Below are 20,742 nucleotides of genomic sequence, written 5' to 3' on the forward strand. Positions count from 1 at the left end.
AATGGGGTTGACCAGGACATAATGCCTCCTCCCCACCTCCCCACCCGCCCCAAGACCATCAGGACTCAGGCCGGGATGGTACTTGGGTCCCTGCCCCCTCAGTAAAGCCATCTGGCCCTATGCTGCCAGACCTGGTCTCTGCGCCTTGATGGGCAGCTGGGCCCTTTCTCAGCACGTGACTTCCAGTGGCTCCTGCAATCTGGGTAAGTAAGGGCATCCATCCGTGGCCTCGGCTGCCCTAGAGCTGCCAGGGACTCCCAGGGTTAAGGGCAGGATATGTCTGGGCATTTCGCTAAGCACAGGGGGGACGAGAGCAAAACAATAGAGGCCTCACAGAAATCTGGAAGGAAATTGGTCCCTGGGGAGAGGGCCTTGGAGAGCCTCCCCGCACCCCAGCAGAGTCAGCAGGCAGAGATCTGAGCTGACATGTTAATGTGTGTGAAGGCCAAGGCCAGCAGTCTACCCAAGAGCCTTGGATCCAGCCCATCTGAGTGGTGCTGAGATCACACTCTTCTCCACAAGGAAGAATTTCCTTCCAGCTTTTGGGGAGGCCCGCACCTCACTTCTGCTCTCAGCCCCATTGTGCTTGGTGAAATGCACAATTGGGACACCCCCATGTCCCAACCCCAGTCAATTTAAGTCTCTGTAGCAGGAGTCCTGGGAGTCATGGTATATATTGAGCGACCCTAAGGCACTATACAAGGGGGTTAAGAAAGGACCCCAAGACGCTGTCTGATCGCATGGAGCTTCCTGTCTAACACGGGAGAAAGTCTAAGCCGGAGAATTTTCGTGAAAAATCCTCTCCCACAATCCTTTTTTTTCTCCCTCCCCAGCCCCCATCCCCTGACGTGGCCTAAGGGCTGATTGAACCTGGAGGAGAGTAGACAGAGAAGTGATAGTATCTCTAGTTTTAAGTTGCAGGCACCAAACCATTCTTACATGAAAGATCTGTGTGTGCTGGAAGCTGGTTCTTATCGCCCCCAATGAAGAAGTTCCTGATGATGACCAGAAAACCTCTCCATTCAGTTTTAAAGTATTGGAAACATTGTGTGAATTGGGCGCACCCTCTTCTTTAGGTAAGAGTGTTAACGTGCAGAGCGTTCTGCTTAGAGTTGACATGATTGCCTGAGCGTGTTCCCGTCCTGTTTTGTGTGCATAGAATGGAGGACGTTCTGAGAACGCCAAGTAGTTGAGATTTGAGGTGATGCCTATAGTAAGGTTATGTATATGTCTGGGTGGAGCAGGAATGGAGAAAGACTTAGGCATTTGTCCTGAAGGTGGGCAGAAATTAACATCTTGTTTGATGCGGGGGAACTGGCTTTACCCCTGCGTCGGTGTGAAAGTGTGCTTAGGACGAGTTATGTTTGAATGAATTGGCCAGTGTCGTGAAAATGTGTATTGTATGAGAAGCAGCGTGGCTCAGTGGAAAGAGCACAGGCTTTGGAGTCAGAGGTCATGGGTTCAAACCCCGGCTCTGCCAATTGTCAGCAGTGTGACTGGGCAACTCTGAGCCTCAGTTACCTCATCTGTAAAATGGGGATTAAGACTGTGAGCCCCCAGAGGGACAACCTGATCACCTTGTGACCTCCCCAGTGCGTAGAACGGTGCTTTGCACATAGTAAGTGCTTAATAAATGCTATTATTATTATTATTATTGTTGTTCATTGAAGATTAGTTCCTAGCTGAATTTGGGTAGCTCCGCAGATTGAGAGTCATTTTATTGGCTTGGGGTTTTTAATTCTTCTCCCTTCTCGCACTTATTCATGAAATCACCCAGTAACTTGCAACAAATTTGCAAATTAAGGCTTGCCGGTAGGAAACTTAACCAATTTGCCTTCAGGCCCAGAGCTATCAGTTTGGGAGGTCAAAAGGGAATTCCTTTGAGAGAAGGCACCTCCCTCCAGCAAAGGGTTGCCTCCCTCTCAGTGAATGGCAGTGAATGGTTGCCCTTCTCAATGTAAGGCACTAAAGCACCTTCCTCTAATTAATTAATTAATGATGGCACTTATTAAGCGCTTACTATGTACAAAGCACTGTTCTAAGTGCTGGGGAGGTTACAAGGAGATCAGGTTATCCCTCCGGGAGCTCACAGTCTTAATCCCCATTTTACAGATGAGGTAACTGAGGCCCAGAGAAATTAAGCCCAAAGTCACACAGCTGACAATTGGCAGAGCCGGGATTTGAACACATGACCTCTGACTCCAAAGCCCGTGCTCTTTTCCACTGAGCCACGCTGCTTCTTTGGAAACTACAATGGCGGTAATTGGGAGTGAATTTGCCATTGTTCTGCAAGCCTAGGAATAACTGTAAAGGAGTGGTGATTTAATCATTATTAAAGCAGTGTGGCTCAGTGGAAAGAGCACGGGCTTGGGACTCAGAGGTCATGGGTTCTAATCCTGGCTCCGCTGCATAAAATAAGCAGATGATGACATCACAGAGGGCAGTGAACAATTAACATGCAGAAGCAACCGTAAAATAGACAGATGATGCCCACAGCAGAAGGAAGCATTGGGTCAGTGGGTCAGTCAAATCAAATCAAAAAGGCTAATGGCAAGGAGAGTCCTGGGGCTCTTGGCAGAAATAATAATAATAATACTAATAATGATGGCATTTATTAAGTGCTTACTATGTACAAAGCACTGTTCTAAGCGCTGGGGAGGGTACAAGGTGATCGGGTTGTCCCCCGGGGGGCTCACAGTTTTAATCCCCATTTTACAGATGAGGTAACTGGGGCACAGAGAAGTGAAGTGACTTGCCCAAAGTCACACAGCAGACAGTTGGCGGAGTCAGGATTTGAACCCATGACCTCCGACTCCAAAGCCCGGGCTCTTTCCATTGAGCCATGCTACTTGAAATGACTCCGAGGTGGTGGAGGATGGAGTCCTATGGATGGCAGTTCTAGAGTAAGGGGGGTCATGGGAGAGGAGACGCCTGGGGAGAAGAGTAAAGAGCCAAATAGCATGGGGGAGCTGACTAGGTGCAAATGGGGTTGTTAAAGCAAATCGGTCATAACAAGGGCCTTTTTCCCCGGGGAGGGGAGCGGGGGAATCAGTCATGTCTGGTCCGGAAAGGATGGAGTGTGGGGGCACACTCAGCAGAAGTAATGACTGGAGTGCGGAGAGACAGAAAGTAGTGAAGTCGGCAAGGAGGGATAGGATAATCATGAGTAGCAGTTTGGATGGAGAGGAAAGGGTGGATTTTAGCGATATTGTGTGACGGTTGAACCAACACCATTCAGTAATAGATTGAATCTGCGTGTTGAACGAGAGAGAGTCAAGGATAATGCCAGGTTTATAGGCCTGTGAGACTGGAAGAATGGTGGTGTTTTGTACAGTGAAAGGAGAGTCAGGGGAAGGACAGGGTTTGGATAGGAAGAAAAGGAGTTTTGTTGTATATGTGTTGAGTCTGAAGTGATAGTGTGACAGCCAAGTAGCAGCGTGGCTTAGTGGAAAGAGCACGGGCTTGGGAGTCGGAAGACATGGATTGTAATCCCAACTCCGCCACTTGTCTGCTGTGTGACCTTGGGCAAGTCCCTTCACTGCTCTGTGCCTCAATTACCTCATCTGTAAAATGGGGTTTTAAAGTGTGACACCCCCACACACACACACCTGGGACAACCTGATTACCTTGTATCTACCCCAGCGCTTAGAACAGTGCTTGGAACATAGTAAGGGCTTAACAAATACCATAGTTATTATGATTATTATTATTAGATTCAGACTTGGGAATCATCTACTTGAAAGGAGGTAGTCGAAGATGTGGGAGCCAATGAGTTCTCCAAGGGAGTGGGTGTAGATGGACGATAGAACTGGACACAGAACTGAGCCTTGCAGGACTACCTCAGCGAGGGGGTGGGAGTAAGAGGGGGAGCCCATCCAAGAAACTGAGGAAGAACGGCCAAAGAGATAGGAGAAACAGGGGGGAACAATTCCTACAGTCCCTACCCAACAGTGGGCTCACAGTCGCTCAATAAATACGATTGAATGAATGAATGAATTCCACTGATGCCGAGGTTGGATTTGGCAAAAAGGAGAAGGTTTGTGACTTTTGAGAGGGTGGCATCTGTGGAGCGAAGGGAACGGAATCCAGATTGGAAGGGGTCAAGGAGAGAAATGAAGGAGAGGAACTTGAGACGGAGGGCATAGACAATATTCTCAAGTAGTTTGAAGAGGAACAGTAGGGGAGAAGTGGGGAAATACGTGGAGGGAGTCATGGGGTCAAGGGAGGATTTTTTAGGGGAGATATGAACATGTCTGAAGGCAGTAGAGAGAACACTTGAAGATGGCAGTCAATGAGAGAAGAAGGCAAGGTTGATTGCTTTTAGAGGAATGAAGTGCCAGCGTTGGGTTACTGGAGAAGATCAGGAAGTTCAATGATTTGGTGGAGGAAATGGTGGTGGGCCACCTTGATTACGTGCGTTAAGGCTGTTGGTAAGGAGTTTCTGTTCGATGTCGAGGTAGATGGGAAATCACTGCAGGCAGTCGAGGAGTGAGAAAAGATGAACTAAACAGTTTTGTAGCAAACTGATCCGGCAGCAGAGTGAAGTATGGACAGGATTGAAAACATGGATTGAATGAGAGAGATGAGTTGAGGATAACGCCAAGGTGTTTGGGCTTGTGAGACAGAAGGTGGTGGTATTGCCTGAAGGGAGGGGGGAAGGAGGGAGTTCCTGGGCCCAGGGTCGACAGGGAGGGAGAGGAAAGCAAGATACAGATTGGTGTTAAAGGAGCAAAGTCTGGACTGTCTGGTCATGGCCAACAGTTCACGCACAAATCATGCAAAAGAAGGCAGATTCAGGCCACCTCTCCACTATGAGTGATTAATCCACACAAAGCTATATTAGTGCAGGCTGCCTACCCAGGGCATTTGAGCCAAAGAATCTGTGTCTAACCATCAGGTACAGAGGAAAAACCTCTGGAAGGTACTGTGTTAGAGAACAACCAAGACCACATAGAGATCTGAGGAGCTGAAACTTCACCTGTTCCCTCTTCAGGTGCAGTAAGTCAGGAGGAGGAAGGACACAAACTCTATCACTTTGCAACCAGAACAGCCCTCTCCATGGCGAACAAAGAGGTCCAGAAGAAAAATCCCTTTATGACAGTGAAAGAGGAAAGTGTGAGTCCTGAAGAATTTCATTACAGAGAGATCTTATTTCCTAGGTTCACTTCCAAGAAGTCTCTCCAGTTTGTGGAGAAAGAGTTCCAGGTGCAGGATGGCTTCACGTTTCTCGTCTCGTACCCCAAGTCAGGTAGGGGGGCTGGGACCCTGACCGCTATCAGTATAACCATGAAGGACCAGGACGTTGGGTTGGCTGGTGTGGGGGGGCGGTGGGCTGGTGGGGGGACCTTCCATATAGAGCTAGCAGCAGTCTGCGGGGGGACGGAACCACAGAGACAGGGTCTTGGGGTGGGATGCGGAGCCATTCTTGGGGTGGGATGCGGAGCCATTCTCGGATCGAGCCAGGCACTGCCATATCTCTGCTACTTCTCTGAAAAAGCGAGGTCCCATCGTGGGCCCGGGGGACCCCCGCACAGCCCAACTCCCAGCCCGGCACATTTTACTACCCCTTCAGGCCCAGCCCCATCTCTGACTATGTTTTTAGGTGGCAGTTTCTGCTGCCACTGGGGTTAAGGAGCTCAGGAGAGCCTGGGTTCTCCCTCCCTCAATGCCAGCTACTGCCCACTGACTAGGATGCACTAAATCAAGGCCTCTCCTCTAAGCATCCTTGCTTCTCTCTTTCTAGGCCCCGACTCACATTCTTCACTTATCCCTAGCCAGCTTCCTCGCCGAGCCTCATTTCCTTTTCTCTCATTCAACTGGCCTCCTGCTCACTCCCTCCCTCTCTACTGCTCTTCCCATCCTCAGAACCCTTCTGAAACCCTATCTCCACCAAGAGACACGGCAATCTTTTTTCAATAGTATCTGTTAAGCTCTTACTTTGTGCCAGGCACTGCAGTAAGTACTGGGGTAGATACAAGCTAATAAGATTGGGCACAGTCCTGGTCAGCCAATCAATAGTATCTATTGAGCGCTTTGTGTGTGCAGAATACTGTACTAAATACTTGGGAGAGAACAATATAACCATAAACAGACATATTTCCTTTGTACAACAAATGGGACTCTCAGTCTTAATCCCCATTGTACAGATGAGGTAACTGAGGCACAGAGATGTAAAGTGGCTTGCCCAAGGTCACACAGCAGACAAATGGTGGAGCTGGGATTAGAACCCAGGTCCTTCTGATTCTATCCGCCAGCCCGTGATGCTTTCCCCGACACATCACCTGGCTTTTACTCCCACGTCACTTAAACAGTGACATGGCGGGCCACTAACCGCAGGCCCCCGAAGCACTTGTGCAGAAATCTTTAAACTCTGTTGCTCCGTTCTGCCTGTAATTTGTTTTGGTATCCATCTCCTGGCTGGACTGTAAACTCCAACTCAGGGATGATGTTCTAGCTCTAGTGTGGCCTCTCAGGGTCACACCTGAGAGTTTCCAGTACTCTACAAGTCGCGACTACGGGAGAGAAAATCAAGCAGAGGCATACACATTCCATTCCTAGCTCAGGCTGTGGCTAGGGAGTGGAAGGCAATCTGCTACAAGTCAAAACTCACCTGTGCTGGGCAGCAGCGGCCTGGGAAAGAGCCGAGGGTAGAGACTCAGGTTTACTGGGCAGAAGGAGGCAGTGGTAAACCACTTCTGTATTTTTACCAAGAAAATTCTATGGCTACACTACCAGAACGACTGTAGATGGAGGTGGGGCGTTCTAGGAGAGGTGTGTCCATGGCATTGGTTTGGATCATAGGCAGCTCTACAGCATGAGACAAGACAAGTTCTAGTGGCCTCTCCCAAATACCCCATTTTTGCACTTCATAACCTGGCGGGGACCCAGCTCTCTCTAGATGCCCGGGAGTCAGGCGAGGGCAGGGGGCGAGGGTGCAGCAGAGAGGGCAGGGACAGGAGGGGAGGAGCCGGAGACTGTGGTCGACCTGACTTCCAGAGGAGTTCCTCTGTGTTCTCTCCTCTAGGCACCCACTGGTTGATCGAGATTCTCTCTCTGATCCAAACAAACGGAGACCCCACTTGGGTCCAAACCGTTTCCAGCTTCCATCGAGCCCCCTGGATCGAAGCGTCAGTGGCCACAGACATGCTAAAGGAAATTAAGCCTCCCCATTTCCTGACTACTCACCTCCCAATCCAGTTCCTTCCTCCATCCTTCTTCACCTCCGAAACCAAGGTGAGCTCTGGGGGAGCAGGGAGATGGCTCTGTCACAATCTGTGGCTCTCAGTCTCGGGGTTCTCAGCACAATCCCCTGCCCCCCCACCCCCAGGGCCCCACCAATGGGAGAGGACGATCCCAACAACTCCAGGCTTGATCCTTCCAAAACCAAATGTAATGGGTTTGTGGTGAATCAGATGGTCATCAATGGGAGTGGGAGGAGGCCTCCCTGTGGGGTAACCTGTGGTAGGAGGGGAGAGGGCTCGGTCTGAGAACCTGATGTCTCTCCCCACATCTGTCTCCATGTTTTGTTTTGTTGTCTGTCTCCCCCTTCTAGACTGTGAGCCCGTTGTTGGGTAGGGACCATCTCTATCTGTTGCTGACTTGTAATAATAATAATAATAATGGCATTTATTAAGTGCTTACTGTGTGCAAAGCACTGTTCTAAGTGCTGGGGAGGTTACAAGGTGATCAGGTTGTCCCACGGGGGGCTCACAGTCTTCATCCCCATTTTACAGATGAGGGAACTGAGGCCCAGAGAAGTGAAGTGACTTGCCCAAAGTCCCACAGCTGACAATTGGCGGAGCCGGGATTTGAACCCATGACCTCTGACTCCAAAGCCCGGGCTCTTTCCATTGAGCCACGCTGCTTCTCTGCAGCACATTCTCACTCCCAGCGTGGCCTAGTGGAAAGAGTCCAGATCTGATAATCAGAAGGATCTAGAGAAGCAGCATGGCTTAGTGGAAAGAGCCCGGGCTTTGGAGTCAGGGGTCATGGGTTCAAATCCCGGCTCCACCAATTGTCAGCTGTGGGACTTTGAGCAAGTCCCTTCACTTATCTGGGCCTCAGTTCCCTCATCTGTAAAACGGGAAGGAAGACTGTGAGCCCCACGTAGGACAACTTGATCACCTTGTATGCCCCCATCGCTTATAACAGTGCTTTGCACATTGTAAGCTGTTAACAAATACCATTATTATTATTATTATTATTATTATTATTATCTGGGTTCTAATCTCAGCTCCGCCACTCGTCTGCTGGGTGACTTCACTTCAAGCGAAAGTCACTTCACTTCTCTGTACTTCGGTTACCTCATCTGTAAAATGGGGATTAAGATGGTAAGCCCCATGAAGGACGTGGACTGTGTCCAACCGGATTCCCTTGTACCTGCCCCAGTGCATACTACAGTTCCTGGCACACAATAAGCACCTAACTAGTCTCTTTGTCTTTCAGATAATCTACCTCATCAGGAATCCCAAGGACGTTGCCGTCTCTTACTATTATTTCTCATTTGTTATTCAAAAAAGCTACCTCCCTGAGAGTTTTGACCAGTTACTGGAGGAGTTCCTCCAAGGGAAAGGTGAGAAAGGTGAGTATGGAGGAGAGGATCAGGCTGGGGACCCCCTAGCTCATGGGGTGTGGGGATGGTGGGAGTCATAATCAAACCCTCAATTAGGCTTTAGTGAGTTCTTAGGGTGGGCTGAATCCCTGGGGAGTTCAGTACGGTCCTGCCCTCATGGAGTTTATAATTTACACTTCCTTTGAGTCATCAGGGAAAGCAGGTGGTGAAGATGGGAGGATAAGGGCCAAAATCTGGACCTATTTTGTAGCCAGAGCTGATTTCTTCAGCACAGCTTCCTGCAACCCTCTCTTCTTTTCCTCTCCACTATTTCAATTCCAACTTTCAATTTCCCTCTCCGTGATATAATCACCCAATCAGAAACTCAATAGCGCTACCCCTTAGGGTCTTGATGTGACTCATGGTAGGGTAGTAATGGTATTTATTGAGCTCCCACTTGAGCAGTGCCCTGCAGTAAACATTTGGGAAAAAGGGAATAATTAAGTGATGTATTCCCTGCCCACGGCAAGAGTATACTCTAATGTGGAAGACAAGCACAACAATATTCACAGGAGTATTGCAACTGTCAGGTAGTCACTTTTGTGCAGAGCACTGAACTAAATGCTGAAGAATGGCCACGGCACCCCCACCTTCCTCGTGCCCTTGTCCTGTTAATTAATTAAGTAATTAATTGTGTTTTTCTAAACTTCTCACTCTTTCTGTGACTTTTCCTCTCCACCCCACCTCCTCCTCAAGTTTCTCCGGTTCCAGGAGGGGGAAGCTTTCCTCAGGCCAGTGCTGCCTGGGAACCCTTGACGCCTTGGGAATGCTCCCACATTTGTGGATGAAGACGACCAAATGTAATCACGGTCTCTGCCCTCCTCGGGCTCTCTGTAGTGAGCACTGCTCTTGATTGATTGCTTCCCTTCTCCCCCTTCTCCTCCCCCAGTTATTTACGGCTCCTGGTTCGAGCACATTCGTGGATGGCTCCAGATGAAGGATAAGGAAAACTTCCTGCTCGTGAGCTACGAGGAGTTGTACCAGGTAAAGAATTCCCAGTGGCTGGCATCGAGCCCCCAGGGAACTCCACCTCTATAGCCAGCGACACCTCCCACTGGGGGCTTTGGAATCAGGCTTGGTTAGGAATTCCCTCCCCACCACCCACCCCCAACCCTGCTCAGGATGGCAGACCAGCAGTGGCTCCTAGAGCACCAACAAGCAGAGGAAGGGAGGCTCTGGGAGTCAGGAGACCTGAGTTCTAATCCCAGTCCGACCCCAGCCAGCTGAGTGACCCCAGGCAAATGACCACACCTCTCTGGGCTTTACCTTCCTCACCAGTGAAAAAGAGATAAATACAGCCCCTCTCTCCCTATCCAGCAGGAATGTTGTGAGGAGAAAATGAGATAACAGGCATGAAGTTTATTCAGAAAAACGACGGTCCTACACAATTCCTGGCTCTCTTATTCCTCCTCTCTGTTGATTCTCAAAAGCCCACACCACCCGTGCTCCTTTTCCTCTCCCCCAAGCTCTCCCCTTTGCTTAGCTCGGTGCTCCTGGGGCCTCTGCCCTGGAGGCTGTCACGTTCTCTCACCCCCAAGGGTCCACCCTGCCCTGGCTCACCAGGGCCCAGGTAGGGAAGCCCGACAAGGGAGGGGGCGTTCCAGGGCAGCTGTAGTCACCAAAACTATATCTGAGCCACTGCCGGGGTGGTAGGGGCTTTGACAACCTCCATTCCGTCCCCGTCCGCTTCTCTTCAAACTCTCTGTGGGCGGGGGCTGCAGGACATGAGGGGCAGCGTGATGAAGATCAGCCGCTTCCTGGGGAAGAAGTTGGATGAGCAAGCCCTGGATTCCGTGGTGAAGTACTCCTCCTTCCAGGCCATGAAGGACAATGAGATGTCCAATCTTTCCCTTGCCCCAGACATCCTGGTGGATCATTCCAAGGGGTCACTCCTCCGGAAAGGTGAGGAGACTGGAGGGGAGGATGGATGTGATGCAGGGGTGGAGATGAAACAATGTTAGAGGTGGGATGGATGGGTGGATGGTCTGTGGATGGAGAATCGTCTGGTGTGATGGGTAGGTGACAGATGGACTGGCTGGGTGGATAGAAGGTGGTCAGTGGACTGGCGGAATGGTAGGAGGGCATTAGACTGGTGGGTTGTTGGGGGCGAGAAGTTGGGGGCAATGGCTTGGGGGGAATAGTAGGAGGGCAGTGGACTGGTGGGATGGTTGGGGGTCCATAGACTGGAGTTAGGGGTAGATAGGGAGTGAACTAGCTGGTTGAGTAGGGGGTGGTGGGCTCCTGGCCTGAAATTTCATCCCCTGAGGTCTCGGGGTTGGGCAAGCAGCCTCCTTCCTATCTAACAATATTAGAGAAGCAGCATGGCTCAGTGGAAAGAGCCCGGGCTTTGGAGTCAGAGGTGATGGGTTCAAATTCCGACTCCACCAATTGTCAGCTTTGTGACTTTGGGCAAGTCACTTAACTTCTCTGTGCCTCAGTTCCTTCATCTGTAAAATGGGGATGAAGACTGTGAGACCTACGTGGGACAACTTGATCACCTTTTATCCCCCCAGCACTTAGAACAGTGCTTTGCACATAGTAAGCGCTTAACAAATACCATCATTATTATTATTATTATTATTATTAACAGGCCCCCAAATTTCCACGCTGGCCCTCTGAATGTTCTTCAAAGACTTCCCTTCCAAATCTACTCCCCATCCCCATCCCTTTTTCACCTCCACTCTCCAGTGGAGAGCTGTCATTTGTTTATGCCCCAGGATCTCATTCTTCCCACGGTATAAAAGTTATTCTGGTAGTCTTACCAGATTTAGTTAGTCTGGTAATCTGGTGGCTCCAGCCACCAGCAGCCATTAAACCATTTGTCCTGTGTTTAAGTCCGCCCTGGAAAAGGCAAGTAGCTGCTCACCTGCCCTGGACAATTCTTCGTCGAAGAACACAATTCAGTTCCCCTCTGTCACCTCTTTGGCAACCAAGAGAATGCCGCCCCCTCCAAAACAAATAGGAATAAGTGGGGTCTCTCATCCCCTCTCTCTTTCTCTTTCTCTCTGTGCCTCTCTGCCTCTGTTTCTCTTCCTCTATCCCTTCCTTACTCTGCCCTTCTCCCACATTTACTTCGCCACTGCCCTCTCTCCCCCTCCCCACCACCCATTCTCTCCTGGGTCTTTGCCCACCAACTTCTGAAACGTTTCATGGATATGGCTTTTCTTCAGAAAAAGGTCTAATGGAAAATGGCGCTTGGTGAGGGATGCACTGAAAGACAAGGGATTCCGCAACACTTGCCCCGAAGCACATAGCTTGACAGTTACACATCCCAAAAGACACCACTTTTAGAGCACTCGCTTCTCTTTAGCGCCAGTGCTGGCCCTCCTGATGGACAGCTGAGATTGTCATGATTGCTGATAAACACCCGCCGCCACTGACATCTCCCGTCTCCTCCTTAAATGGCAGGAATTGTCGCGGATTGGAAGAACCACTTCACAGTTGCCCAGAGCGAAGCCTTTGACAAGATCTACCAGGAGAAGATGGAGGGGCTGAGGGAGCTCTTTCCGTGGGAGAAACTCTGAGTAGACAGAACTTCCAAACCCTGCCTGCTACCTGTCTTCTCCTTTCATCTCTATTTCTTCTCCTGCTCTGTCTTTCTTCTCTGTTTTTCTGAAATTTTGGCACCTTCTGGCCAATCCGCATGTCTTCCCAATCCTAGAAGAGTAGATGGTGGATGGATCCACAAATGGCTGTCTGGGCGGAGCCAGAAGGAGGGTTGAACCCAGAAGATCAGGGATGTGAGGTAATGTGCACACTCTCCCAAGACCAGAATTCCAGGCCATCCCATCTGGGAGACTCGTCTCCCAGTGGTGTCCAAAACCTGCTCCAGGCCCAGTCTTCAAGACTTCCTTCCCTTCTGCCTCTGCTCTTCTCTCCTTGAAAAAAAAAAAAGGCCCAGGTGGTCATTGTCTTTAAGACACTCAATCAGCTGACTCCCCACCATCTACTTACCACGCTCTTCTCCCACTAAACACCAGCTCCTACTCTTCATTCCACTCATGCTGCCCAACTTGTACTCATCCCTCCAGGCTGCAAAATGCAAATTTTTCCTGCCTTAGAATGATCTTTCCCTTTCATATACTCCAGACCATCATTCTCCCTATTTTCAAAGCCATTTGGAAATCACAACAATGAAGCCTTTCCTGATTAATCTCTCCCTGGGTTTATCACCCCAGCCCCCACCGCAACCGTGCCCTGATCTTCCCGGTCTAGACTGTAAGCTCACTGTGAACATGTCTACCGACTGTTAAATAATACTGTTTCCCAAATTCACAGTACTGTGCTCTGCAAACAGTAAGCGCTCAATAAATGCTATTGATTGATTGATTGATATTCCAGCAATCCCAGACAGCACTCTATTACTTAAAGACTCATGTAAATACACACTTTCCTCCTTCTCTTTCTTTTCCATAAGTTTTATTTTAGAGTCTATTTCTCTGCTGTATTGAACGGCCTTGATGGCAAAGGTAATGTCAACTTCCTCTGTTATACTCTTGCAAAAACTTAGTACAATGCTCTGCACACAATAGGTGCTCAATAAACATGATTGATCGATCATCATTATAATAATAATAATGATGATGATGGTGTTTGTTAAGCGCTTATTATGTGCAAAGCACTGTTCTAAGCACCGGGGGGGATACAAGGTGATCAGGTTGTCCCACGTGGAGCTCACAGTCTTCATCCCCATTTTACAGATGAGGTAACTGAGGCACAGAGAAGTGGCTTGCCCAAGGTCACATAGCTGACAAGTGGCTGAGGCGGGATTCAAACCCATGACCTCTGACTCCAAAGCCCTAGCTCTTTCCACTGAGCCACGCAGACTTGTCATCATCCCTAAGGAGTCCTCTATTGGATAAAGCTCGCTGTGGACAGAGAACATGTATAACAATTCTGCTGTACTGTTTCCATCAAACAGTGGTGTTTATTGAGCAATTGCTATGTGCACAGCCATGTACTAAGCTCCTGGGACAACAATATAACAGACACATTTCCTGCTCAAAATGAGCCATGCTTAGTCCAGTGGCCTGCATGCAATAAGAGCTCAATAAGTAGGACCGATTGATGGGTTGACTTCCTGAGGCCATCTGTACTTAGTCGGGTGGGTAGCTCTCTGTTTGTAACTCTCAATAACCCTCTAGACTTGGAGTCCACTTCCAACCCTCTGATCCACGAACTCAAACGTTACCCCACAGCTGGTCCACACTGGCTCAAATCCATCTATCCCCTACTTCCTGTGTAACACAGAAACAGATTGAATCAAATCCATCCATCCCTTCCTCTCTGAATAACATGGGAACAGACTGGATCACACCGGTCCATCCTCTGCTCTTTGCGTAACATGGAAACCTTGTCTTATTCTGTTGTCGTCTCTGACCCATAGCGACACTGTGAACACATCTCTCCCAGAATGCCCCACCTCCATCCTCAATTGTCCTGATAGTGGGTCCATAGAGTTCTCTTGGTAAAAATACAGAATAGCTCGGTTCAATCCACCCATTCCTTCCTCTGTGTGTAACATGAAAAAAAAAAGGTCCACACTCATCCACCTTCTGCTCCTCATGTAGTTTGTAAATGGACCAGTCAAATCCATCCATCCCTTTCTCTTCATATAATATGGTAACAGATTTTATCAAAAGGGTCTATCCTCCTCTCCCTGTGTAATATGGAAACAGGTTGGGTCATTCCTGTCCATCTTCTTCTCCCTGTGTAACAGGGAAAGATAACTGCTCAAACCTGTCCATATCATGGAAACAGGTCACATGCTGGGGGACTGAAAATGGGATGTGTCTCAAAGTAGTTAGGAGGCACTGACCCAAATGCTTAGGGGATACAGTGGGGAGGTACAACATTGTGGGGTGACGAGCTGTGTGGAATCATCAGATTGTCAACTCCTCAAGGGCAGGGCCTGTGTCTGCTGCCAGCATCCTCTCCCAACCATCTGGGGATCAATCTCTTACTCTCTCCCAATTTAAAGCCTCACTGAAGGCACATCCCCTCCAAGAGGCCTCAAGAAGCAGCATGGTTCAGTGGAAAGAGCCCGGGCTTTGGAGTCAGAGGTCATGGGTTCAAATCCTGGCTCTGCCAATTGTCAGCCGTGTGACTTTGGGCAAGTCACTTCACTTCTCTGGGCCTCAGTTCCCTCATCTGTAAAATGGGAGTTAATGTGAGCCCCCCATGGGACAACCTGATCACCTTGTAACCTCCCCAGCGCTTAGAACAGTGTTTTGCACATAGTAAGCGCTTAATAAATGCCATTATTACTATTATTATTAGTGGTAGCATTTATTGGGCACTACAGAGCACTATAGAAAGCACTCGTGAGGGAGTTCAATATAATTCATAGACACGATCTGTGCTTTGGGGGAGTTTACCGTCTGGTGGGGAGATGGGCAGTACAGTAATTTGCAGTTAATCATTTTATACTATTTATTGAGCATTTACTCCACGCAGCTCACTTTACTAAGCACTTGGAAGAGTTTAATTGAGTTAGCAGACGCATATCCTGTCCTCAAAGAACTTATAAGGTACTGATGGGAGAAAGAAGGAAAGAGTAGGATGTGAGTGGGGAGTGAGGTGAGAGTGAGTTTTAAGTAATAGGTTTGCAATAGTCCTGTAGGTGATTTTGCTAGTATATACTTCCCAAGTTGGGGCAAAGTGCTGGGGTGTTATCTGGGGGATAAATCCACATGGGTAGAGAAATTAATCAGGGAATGCTTCCTAGAGGAAATGGGATTACAGAAGGCCTTGGAAGATGGGAAGAACAGTGATCTGCTGGCTGTTAAAGGGGTGAAAGGTCTAAGAAGAAAGAAAAGTGTGAATCACGGTTGGGGACCGGAGAGATGAGAACAATACAATTTTGTATGGCTCAGCCTTTGTCTCCAGTCTCTCTCACTCTCACCTCCCCAAATCTCAAACCCCTGGGGGATGGGGGACAGGAGAATAATTGTCGGATATGAAAGAGTTTCAGGCCAGAGACAGGATGTGGGAGAGTGGGTGGCACTGAGATAGATGAAATTGAAGGACAGTGAGTAGGTTAGTACTGGAGGAGGGCAGTGTGAGAGATCTGCCCCCTCTACCTGCACATCGAAACCCATTTCTTTACACCTTATCAAAACATTTGTCCCCCATCTTCCCTTCCCAACTGCCATCTTCAACTGTTTGCTCTCCAATGGTTTCTTCCCCACTGCTTTCAGATGTCTCCCTTATCCTTAAAAAAAAAAAAACCCTCCTTTGTCCCAGTGGCTCCCTCTGGTTACCTCCAGTTATCAACAAGGAGTCAAAAGAGTGTTTTTTCAGGGCTAGGTTACAAATGAGCATATATGAAAACAATGGGAGAAAAGTCAGTGGAAGAGAACACTTGAAGATTGCAGTCAGGAAGCTGGTTGCTATTGGAGGAATTAAGTATCGGGGTTGTGATTCAGTAGGAGAAACAGGAGGTAAATATGTTGCGGTGGGGGTGGGGGAGGATTGGAGGCAAAGGTGATTAAGTTCTTTAAAGCCGTTGTTAAGGAGTTTCTGTTCGATGTGGAGGTGGACGGACAAGAGCTGGAGGTTTCTGAGAAGCGGGGAAACATGGACTGAACGGTTTTGTCTAAAAATAACCCTGGAAGCAGAGTGAAGTATGGAATGGAGTGGGGAGAGACAGAAGGCAGGGAGGTCAGCAAGGAGACAGGTGCAGCAGTCAAGGAGGGATAGGATGAGTGATGGGATTAACGTGGGGTCAGAGAGGAAAAGGCTGATTTAAGCAATGCTGTGAAGGTTGAACTGACAGGATATGGTCACAGATTGAATGTATAGGTTGAATGATAGAGATGAGTTGAAGATAACCCTAAGGTTTTTGAGCTTGTGAGACAGCGAGGATTATTTGTCACCTGAAGGGAGGTGGGGAGGAGGGAGGTCATGGTCCAGAGGTGGACGAGGACGGAGGTCATGGTCCAGGGGTGGACGGGGAAGGAGATGAGAGCAAGATAAGGGGGGAGGTTGGTGTTAGAGGAGCAGGGTTTCCAGGCTGTATCTCTCTGGTCAAGGCCAACAGTTTACTCAAAGATGGCACACAAGAAGGCAGATTCAGGTTACCTCCCACTACGATCAATTAATCCACACAGTTAAATCAGTGCAGGCAGTTTGTCCAGGGCAATTGAGCACAAGAATCTGCATCTGACCACCAGGGAAAAACCTCTGGAAGGTACTGCAGTGGACTAGAACAAAGATCAGATTGAGCTCTGAGGAGGTGGAACTAGGCTTGGGGTGGCTGGGACATCTGTAACTTCCCTTGCTCTGTGTCCAGGTGCGATGAGACAGGAGGAGGAAGAATGCAAATTCCATCATTTTGCAACCAGAACAACCATTTCCATGGAGAACAGAGAGCTCAAAATGGAAAAAAAAAAAAGCGTCACTACAGCCCAAGTGAAAAAGGTGACATCAGGAGTTTCATTACAGTGATATCGTGCTTCCTAAGGTCAACTCCAAGGAGGCTATCCAGTCCGTGGAGACAGAGTTCCAGGTGCAGGACGGCTTCACATTCCTCATACCCCAAGTCAGGTAGGAGGGGCTGGGGGCAGCTGTCAGGGCCGCTGGGGAGATCCGGGATGTTGGGTTGGCTAGTGGCAGGAAGAGCAGGTTCCATGTGGAGCTCTCAGCAGGCCTTGGGGGAACCATCGTGATCTGGCCCGGGGGTCAAATGTGGTGCTGTCACATCTCTGCTGCTTCCCGAGAAAATGTGGCCCCTGCTTAGTCCCAGGGGATCCCTCACAGCTGAACCTCAGGCCGGAGCGCCTACCCACCTGCTAAGTTCCGGCCCCACCTCAGACCACAACTTGGGTGGCAGGTCTTGCTGCCGCTGAGATTCAGGAGCCCAGGAGAGCCCGGCTTCCCCATCCTACAATGCCTGCCTACTGCCCATCAATGAGGAGGCTTTTAAGCAGGTCCTCTCCTCTAATAATAATAATGATGGCATTTGTTAAGCACTTACTACATGCAAAGCACTGTTCTAAGTGCCGGGGAGGCTACAAGGTGATCAGGTTGTCCCGTTGGGGGCTCACAGTCAATCCCCATTTTACAGATGAGGTAACTGAGGCCCAGAGAAGTTAAGTGACTTGCCCAAAGTCACACAGCTGACAAGTGGCGGAGCCGGGATTTGAACCCTTTGACCACTGACTCCAAAACCCGTGCTCTTTCCACTGGGCCACACTGCTCCTTAAATATCCTGGCTTCCGTTTCTCTAGACCCCACTTCACACCCTTCTCTTCTCCCAAGCCGGCTTCTCGCTGAGCTTCATTTCCTTTCCTCTCAGCCAGTCGGCTTCCTGTTCACTCCCTCCCTTCTGTTTGGAATTCCCTTTCCCCTTCACATCTGTCAGCCCATTGCTCTCCCTGTCCTCAAAGCCCTTCCGAAATCCTATCTCCAACAGGAGACCCTTCGAAATTTTATTTTGCAGTATCTGTTAAGCACTTAGTACATGCCAGGCGCTGTTTTAGGCACTGGGGTAGATATGAGCTAATCGAGTTGGGCATAGTCCAGGTCAATCAGGTGATCAGTAAGACAATCATATTTATGGCATGCTTTCTGTGTGCAGAGCACCATACTAAGTGCTTGGGAGAGTTGGGGAAGCAGCGTGGCTCAGTGGAAAGAGCCCGGGCTTTGGAGTCCAAGGTCATGGGTTCAAATCCCAGCTCTGCCACTTGTCAGCTGGGTGACTTTGGGCAAGTCACTTAACTAATCTGGGCCTCAGTTACTTCCTCTGTAAAATCAGGATTAAGACTATGAGCCCCCCCATGGGACAACCTGATCACCTTGTAACCTCCCCAGTGCTTAGAACTGTGCTTTGCACATAGTAAGTGCTTAATAAATGTCATTATTATTATTACAATATAGCAATGAACAATGGAGGATATAGCAATGGAGGCCTTCCCAGAGTAAGCCCCATTTGTGCTCATCTCCCACTCCTTTCTGTTTCTCTCCTTTCTTCCCCCCCACAGTCCCACAGCACTTATGTGTATATCTGTCATTTGATTTATTTGTATTGATGTCTGTTTATTTGTATTGATGTCTGTCTCCTCCCCCCACCCAACTAGACTGTGAGCTTATTGCAGGCAGGAACCATCACTCTTTATTATTGTATTGTACTTTCCCAAGCGCTTAGTACTGTGCTCTGCACACAGTAAGTGCTTAATAAATATGATTGAGTGAATGAATGATGAACAGATGCATCCTCTGCCTACAGAGATGTTGGGCTCATGGGGTTAATCCCCTTTTTAGAGGTGAGGTAACTGAGACACAGAGATGTTAAGCGTCTTGCCCAAGGTCACACAGCACACAAATGATGGAACTTGGATAAGAATTCAGGTCCTTCTGACTCTATCCTCCGACACATCACCAGGCCCTCCCTTCCAAATCATGTTCACCTCATCCCTCCGCCCACAGGCCCTTGAAGCACTGATGCAGAAATCTGTGAACTATGTTGCTCCCTTCCACCTGTAATTTGTGTTTGTGTCTGTCTCCCCCCGGACTGTAAAATCCACAAACTCAGGGATTATGTTTACTAGCTCTAATGTCCTCTCCCAAATGCTATGATTGGTGCTTTACACCTGGCAAGCACTCAGTAAATAAGATTGATTGATCAACTGAATAATTAATCCATTCCACTTACTACTATTACTACAACTACTACTACTAGTAATAATAATGATGGTATTTGTTAAGCACTTACTATGTGCAAAACACTGTTCTGAGTGCTGGGGGGATACAAGATGATCAGGTTGTTCCACGTGGGGCTCACAGTCTTAATTCCCATTTTACAGATGAGGTAACGGAGGCACAGAGAAGTTAAGTGACTTGCCCAGAGTCATACAGCCGATAAGTGACGGAGCCCGGATTAGAACCCATGACCTCTGACTCCCAAGCACGGGCTCTTTCCACTGAGTCACGCTTCTTCTCTTCTGCTACTACTACTACTAGTAATAAATACTCCCCACATCTGCTGCCTAAGGACCCTGGAAACCGAGACTGATGGTTTTCCCGAACTCTCCTGGTGTCCACAGAGACATGGTGGCCTCAGGGTCCAGGGGCCAACAGCACAATTTCACTCCCACCGTGGCCTAGTGGAAAGAGCCCTGATCTGATAGTCTATAGGACCTGAGTTCTAATCTCAGATCCACCAGTCGTCCGCTGTGTGACCTTGTGCAAGTCACTTCACTTCTCTGTACTTCAATCACCTCATCTGTAAATTGGAGATTAAGACTGTGTGCCCCGTATGGGATATGGATTGTGTCCAACTGGATTACCCTGTGTCTACCCCAGTGCTTAGTACAGTGGAAATGCAGTGAGCACATCAAATACCATATTCTTAATCTCTTTGTCCTTCAGATCGTCTACATCATCAGGAATCCCAAGGACATCATTGTCTCTGTATCATTTCGCATTTGTTGCTCGAGAAAACTGCCTCCCCGAGAGTTTTGAACAGCTCCTGAGGGAGTTCCTCGATGGGGAAGGTGAGTATGGAGGAGAAGACCAGTCTGGGGACCCACTAGTCCTTGGGATGTGGTGATCATGAAGATCGTAATCAATCCCTATGGTCTTAGCTTGGGACTTGGGAAAAGTCCTTGGGAAAGTTCAGTACGGTCCTGCCTTCAAGGAGCTTGCAATTTAAATCTCTGCATCCTCAGGGAAAGCAGTTGATAATAATAATCATGATGGCATTTATTAAGCGCTTACTATGTGCAAAGCACTGTTCTAAGCACTGGGGAGGTTACAAGGTGACCAGGTTGTCCCATGTGGGGCTCACAGTCTTAATCCCCATTTTACAGATGAGGTAACTGAGGCACAGAGAAGTGAAGTGACTTGCCCAAAGTCACACAGATGACAATTGGCAGAGCCAGGATTTGAACCCATGACCCCGACTCCAAAGTCTGTGTGCTTACTATGTGCCGAACACTGTTCTAAGTGCTGGGGTGGACACAAAGTAATCAGGCCGGAAACAGTCCGTGTCCCCTTTGGGGTTCACAGTCAATCCCCATTTTACAGATGACGGAACTGAAGCACAGAGAAGTGAAGTGACTTGCCCAAGGTCACACAGAAGACAAGTGGTGGAGCCAGGATTAGAACCCAGTTCCCTCTGGCTTCCAGGC

The 20,742-nt window shown here is 48.9% G+C and overlaps 1 protein-coding gene across 1 annotated transcript; it reads left to right on the plus strand.

The window, feature by feature from the left end:
- Nucleotides 1-5,058: 5,058 nt before the first annotated feature.
- On the plus strand, nucleotides 5,059-20,353 carry LOC119942036 (3-beta-hydroxysteroid sulfotransferase-like). The gene is made up of 7 exons (XM_038762693.1): nucleotides 5,059-5,248; nucleotides 7,025-7,233; nucleotides 8,446-8,581; nucleotides 9,501-9,595; nucleotides 10,333-10,513; nucleotides 16,905-17,158; nucleotides 19,982-20,353. The coding sequence occupies exons 1-6, from the start codon at nucleotides 5,059-5,061 to the stop codon at nucleotides 17,057-17,059; spliced, it is 966 nt and encodes a 321-aa protein (XP_038618621.1). The 3' UTR covers nucleotides 17,060-17,158; nucleotides 19,982-20,353.
- The last annotated feature ends 389 nt before the right edge of the window (nucleotides 20,354-20,742 follow it).

This window comes from Tachyglossus aculeatus, chromosome 21, assembly GCF_015852505.1.
Source record: "Tachyglossus aculeatus isolate mTacAcu1 chromosome 21, mTacAcu1.pri, whole genome shotgun sequence".
In the NCBI taxonomy this organism is placed as follows: domain Eukaryota; kingdom Metazoa; phylum Chordata; class Mammalia; order Monotremata; family Tachyglossidae; genus Tachyglossus; species Tachyglossus aculeatus.